Here is a 6000-nt window from a genome sequence, read left to right as displayed (position 1 = left end):
ATTTTATTTTTCTATCCATTAAGTTTCTCCTGCCCTTCTTGTTGATACTCAGCCTGCTGGCCATATTATTTAAACATACCTTCCTGGCCATCAAGTTCAGGACTGGAAACTGAACTCTAAGTTATCAATTGCACTACAAAATCTGCTCCACAATAATATAAAATTGGTTGTAATAAAATATAATGAGTATTTACTTTCCCATTTCATTGTAGGAATTCAAATAAGTATAGGCTGTTTGTAGTCAAATTCTAAAAAACAATTATTGAAACACAACCCATTCTGGAATTGTTCATAAAATTTATTTTCTACAAAAATGTACAAATAGCTCAATTTACAGCAAAGGATACAATGACACCATTTGCAGGCTATTCTTAAATGGAGTACCCAAGATATGAATATGATCAAACTTTTCAGTTTAACTGCTACAGCATCAGCCAATATTACATAAGCTACAGCAATTGAAATGGCTTCATCGATGGTTCCCATAGGAACCCAATCTTTTACTTGAAAAACTGCTACAACCAATTCCAAACACAATATATATGAGAAATGTTACATTGCAGACATTCAAAACTCCGACTTAGACATGTAAACAAAATATGCAAAGAATGATTTTAATATCAGTTATTTGCCACAGTTGACCAATGGCAGTACTATGACTTAAAACTACCATTTTTTAAAAATTCTGGCAAGTTTTATTGCACAATATATTTAGTTGGCTTCGAACTTATGTTTCATTTGAAAATGAAATCTTAAAATCAGAAATGTTCCATTAATAACAAGATTTACAACCTACAAACAGGAATCCTGCTTAAAAATATAAAACTGTCAGGAACATGTTCTAATATATTCTGTTTCAATAATCCATGATGTAATATTTGGATATTCTCAACAATCAGTGACAGATATGCAAATAACAGATGAAAATTGATTACTTGCTTTACAACTTGCTTACTGTGTGCATCTGACCATGCTCTTGAATTTAATGCATAATTACTCTCATTCCTGAAAGTATCAATAATATATTCCCTGTATCCACAAAATAATCTGTGACTATTAGCTTTGTAGCTGAAAATCAACAACGGATCATTTGGTTTGTTGTATCGTACACTTTAAAACCTACCACAAGGTAGTGAGCATCATTGAGATTAACTTCAGTGGAGGGCTAATCCTACCTTTTAGAACTGGATTTTTTTCTTTTCTCTTAGAATATCTTTATTTTGTTTGAATTATTCTTTTAAGGCAGATGAACACATCAATTTTGAGAGATTTTGTACTGCTATTATTAGATACTGTTGGCTTTCAGTGCTGTTACTTTCAAGACAGTGAGGACACTTTTTTTAAAATCAATTGATGTATTTCAAGTTTTGTAGTACCAAAATAACACTCATTGTGCCATTTATACTTTCTAATGTGCTTTCTACCAAAATAAATACAAACTAAGAGTGGACACGTACATATGACATCTTGATGAGATAACCTAATGTAATTATAACCAATCAGGCAAAAACAGCCAAGATTTGTTCAGTCCACTCAGGATCGCCAAATGCAGAGATTTCTTTGTCAATTTTATATTATAAGAGATGCAACATGAAAATCAGCACTATAGGAGCACTGAAGAAATTGATTGAGATTTTTCTTCTTCCATCTCAGACACTCAGGGTCATGTTGCGGAGCACCCACTGTTGTGATCGGATTCCACTGCAATCCTTCATGGTAGGAACCATTTTATCTTCTTCAGATGGCTCATCCAGACATTGATTACTGTTTACATGCCGCAGAGCCAATGTCTAGTGAATGGAGTAAGAAAGAAAATAATGAATTAAGAAATGTATTTAAATAATGCATTGCCAATGTGACAACAATATGCACTTACATAAAAGGAAATGTCTCAAGGTTCTTCATGGAAGTCAAACAGGAGATTAATCCTAAACCACAAACAGTATCAATAAAGTCAAGGAGTAATGCATGGCACAAAGATTGGTGTGGGGGGAATGAGTTTCAGTTCATGGGACACTAGCACTAGTGGTAGAATAGAAGAGAGCTGTTCCAGTCTGACAGACTTCATTTGAACCATGCTCTGTACAGAGGGGCTTAAAGTAATTGGAGGTATTTGTAAGGGGTGTTCTGGAGAGGATATGTATAGGTTTACAAAGGAAAAAGATGTAGTTGTGATGATCTATAGGTCATTCGGTTCTGCAATCAGTCAATTAACACACCTGTAAACGACTCTTTGTCCAACATGCAAACAATCGTTTATTGTATGTTACAGCGCTGGGTTGGCAGACTCTGATTTGCCCCGAAGTATGAAATCGTCTTGGCAATCAAAATAATCCAACACTGAAAATGTGTTGCTGGAAAAGCGCAGCAGGTCAAGCAGCATCCAAGGAACAGGAGAATCGATGTTTCGGGCATAAGCCCTTCTTCAGGAATGAGGAAACTGTGTCCAGCAGGCTAAGATAAAAGGTAGGGAGGAGGGACTTGGGGGAGGGGCGTTGGAAATGCGATAGGTGGAAGGAGGTCAAGGTGAGGGTGATAGGCCGGAGTGGGGTGGGGGCGGAGAGGTCAGGAAGAAGATTGCCGGCTAGGAAGGCGGTGCTGAGTTCGAGGGATTTGACTGAGACAAGATGGGGGGAGGGGAAATGAGGAAACTGGAGAAATCTGAGTTCATCCCTTGTGGTTTCCAAACCAAAGGAGTAGCCATGGGCACCCGCATGGGCCCCAGCTATGCCTGCCTCTTCATAGGATATGTGGAACAGTCCATCTTCCGCAGCTACACTGGCACCACCCTTCACCTTTTCCTCCGCTACATCAATGACTGTATCGGCGATGCCTCGTGCTCCCACGAGGAGGTTGAACAGTTCAACCACTTTACCAACACCTTCCACCCTGACCTCAAATTCACCTGGACTGTCTCAGACTCCTCCCTCCCCTTCCTAGACCTTTCCATTTCTATCTCGGGCGACCGAATCAACACGGACATTTACTACAAACCGACTGACTCCCACAGCTACCTAGACTATACCTCTTCCCACCCTGCCCCCTGTAAAAACGCCATCCCATATTCCCAATTCCTTCGTCTCCGCCGCATCTGCTCCCAGGAGGACCAGTTCCAAAACCGTTCAACCCAGATGGCCTCCTTCTTCAAAGACCGCAATTTCCCCCAGGCGTGGTCGACGATGCCCTCCACCACATCTCCTCCACTTCCCGCTCCTCCGCCCTTGAGCCCCGCCCCTCCAACCGCCACCAGGACAGAACCCCACTGGTCCTCACCTACCACCCCACCAACCTCCATGTACAGCGTATCATCCGCCGTCATTTCCGCCACCTCCAAACGGACCCCACCACTAGGGATATATTTCTCTTCCCTCCCCTATCAGCGTTCTGAAGAGACCGGCACAGTGGCACAGTGGTTAGCACTGCTGCCTCACAGCGCCTGAGACCCGGGTTCAATTCCCGCCTCAGGCGACTGACTGTGTGGAGTTTGCACGTTCTCCCCGTGTCTGCGTGGGTTTCCTCCGGGTGCTCCGGTTTCCTCCCACAGTCCAAAGATGTACAGGTCAGGTGAATTAGCCATGCTAAATTGTCTGTAGTGTTAAGTAAGGGGTAAATGTAGGGGTATGGGTGGGTTGCGCTTCGGCGGGTCGGTGTGACTTGATGGGCCGAAGGGCCTGTTTCCACACTGTAATGTAATCTGAAAAAACCACTCCCTCCGTGACTCCCTCGTCAGGTCCACACCCCCCACCAACCCAACCTCCACTCCCGGCACCTTCCCCTGCAACCGCAAGAAATGCAAAACTTGCGCCCACACCTCCCTCCTTACTTCCCTCCAAGGCCCCAAGGGATACTTCCATATCCGCCACAAATTCACCTGCACCTCCACACACATCATCTATTGCATCCGCTGCACCTGATGTGGCCTCCTCGATATTGGGGAGACAGGTCGCCTACTTGCGGAACGTTTCAAATAACACCTCTGGGACACCCGGACCAACCAACCCAACCACCCCGTGGCTCAACACTTCAACTCCCCCTTCTACTCCACCAAGGACATGCAGGTCCTTGGACCCCTCCATCGCCAGACCATAGTAACATGACGGTTGGAGGAAGAGCGCATCATCTTCTACCTGGGAACCCTCCAACCACAAGGGATGAACTCAGATTTCTCCAGTTTCCTCATTTCCCCTCCCCCCATCTTGTCTCAGTCAAATCCCTCGAACTCAGCACTGCCTTCCTAACTGGCAATCTTCTTCCTGACCTCTCCGCCCCACCCCACTCCGGCCTATCACCCTCACCTTGACCTCCTTCCACCTATCGCATTTCCAACGCCCCTCCCCCAAGTCCCTCCTCCCTACCTTTTATCTTAGCCTGCTGAACACAGTTTCCTCATTCCTGAAGAAGGACTTATGCCCGAAACGTCGATTCTCCTGTTCTTTGGATGCTGCCTGACCTGCTGCGCTTTTCCAGCAACACATTTTCAGCTCTGATCTCCAGCATCTGCAGTCCTCACTTTCTCCTCGAAAATAATCCAACAACCTTACAGAGTCTGCATAAGGTTTATATACATCACCCATCATCAGACATGGAGCATGATCGCATAGTTACAACCAATCAATAGATTATAATCACTTCATGGGTAGTAGCTTGAACCAATGATATTGATTGGTTTATGTCACCTTTACAAAGGTTCGCAGCTTGCAAATGTGGTTAGTATTTCCTCAGCTTATCCATCTACTTCTTCATGCTAGTGGTTTTAGTGGTTAGTTAATTGTGTATCTTTAGGGACTAGCTGTAACTGGTCACGTAGGCGCAGGGAACCATTTTGTCTCTAGCTGCAATTTAGAATTAACCGTTGCCTATAGTTTAGCATTACAGGAGCCATTTTGTGCAGCTCCTTTATCCATTTTGTCCTACCTCCCAGAGGCCCATATCCTCAATTGCATTGCATGGCACCTTACCATTTAATGATACCATGGTCAGGAAGGTACAGGCACAAAATGTTCATTAAAGCAGCAAATAGGATCAAATGGGATCATACAAAGGCAAAATTAAAAGCACTTAAAATGTGTACAGTATTAGGAACTAATGGCACAATAGGGATTAATAGATATGATCTTAAATGAAGATAATTTCAAAGGAGTGAGGGTGTCAGAGACATTACAAGGGAGAATCCTCAACCAGTAGATGAAAGGATGAGAATCAGTGTGTCGACAACCTCCTCAAAAATTTGAAAGGAAACTGAAGGAACACATCACATCAATGCCTGCAATCCAGACTGATGCCTAAACTATACTTCCTTTTTGTTGTTCCTTTTGCATCTATTATTTGTGTGTGGGGTTCTTGTCTCATCACTGTGTGTCTGCTTGTATGTGTTTTTTCACAAAAGGGAAAAAGTTTAAGTTAGAGAGAGATCCTTCATCAGGTGATTGTGGAGAATAAGAATCTGATGAAGGAGCAGTACTCTGAAAGCTAGTGCTTCCAAATAAATCTGTTGGACTATAACCTAGTATTGTGTGATTTTTAACTTTGTACACCCCAGTCCAACACCGGCGTCTCCAAATCATGACTACAAGGATGTTGCCAGGGTTGGAGGATTTGAGCTATAGGGAGAGGTTGAATAGGCTGGGGCTGTTTTCCTGGAGCGTCGGAGGCTGAGGGGTGACCTTATAGAGGTTTATAAAATCATGAGGGGCATGGATAGGATAAATAGACAAAGTCTTTTCCCTGGGGTGGGGGAGTCCAGAACTAGATGGCATAGGTTTAGGGTGAGAGGGAAAAGATATAAAAGACACTTAATGGGCAACTTTTTCACACAGAGGGTGGTACGTGTGTGGAATGAGGAAGTGGTGGAGGCTGGTATAATTGCAGCATTTAAAAGGCATCTGGATGGGTATATGAATAGGATGCGTTTGGATGGATATGGGCCCAGTGCTGGCAGGTGGGACTAGGTTGGGTTGGGAAATCTGGTCAGCACGGACAAGTTGGACCGAAGGCAAAAGT

At 43.5% G+C, this 6000-nt stretch overlaps 1 protein-coding gene across 4 annotated transcripts in view; it reads right to left on the bottom strand.

The window, feature by feature from the left end:
* Positions 1–283: 283 nt before the first annotated feature.
* The window catches only part of galnt13 (polypeptide N-acetylgalactosaminyltransferase 13), a 421608-nt gene continuing 415891 nt past the window's right edge, over positions 284–6000 (bottom strand). For 3 of the 4 annotated variants that reach the window (XM_087989066.1, XM_043693775.2, XM_087989067.1), the window contains one exon: positions 1694–1790. Coding sequence is in view for 1 of the 4 variants with exons in the window: in XM_043693777.2 (XP_043549712.2) it covers positions 1650–1790 (141 nt within the window). In the remaining 3 variants the exon portion in view is untranslated. Of the gene's footprint in view, positions 1791–6000 lie in introns of all 4 variants that reach the window. The other variant, XM_043693777.2, reaches the window with a different exon arrangement.

Source organism: Chiloscyllium plagiosum, unplaced genomic scaffold (assembly GCF_037043375.1).
Source record: "Chiloscyllium plagiosum isolate Xiang-an unplaced genomic scaffold, Cpla_swu_hap1 HiC_scaffold_7, whole genome shotgun sequence".
Taxonomy (NCBI): Eukaryota; Metazoa; Chordata; class Chondrichthyes; order Orectolobiformes; family Hemiscylliidae; genus Chiloscyllium; species Chiloscyllium plagiosum.
Note: the sequence above shows the minus strand (reverse complement) of the source record. Positions and strands in the feature narration are given on the sequence as shown.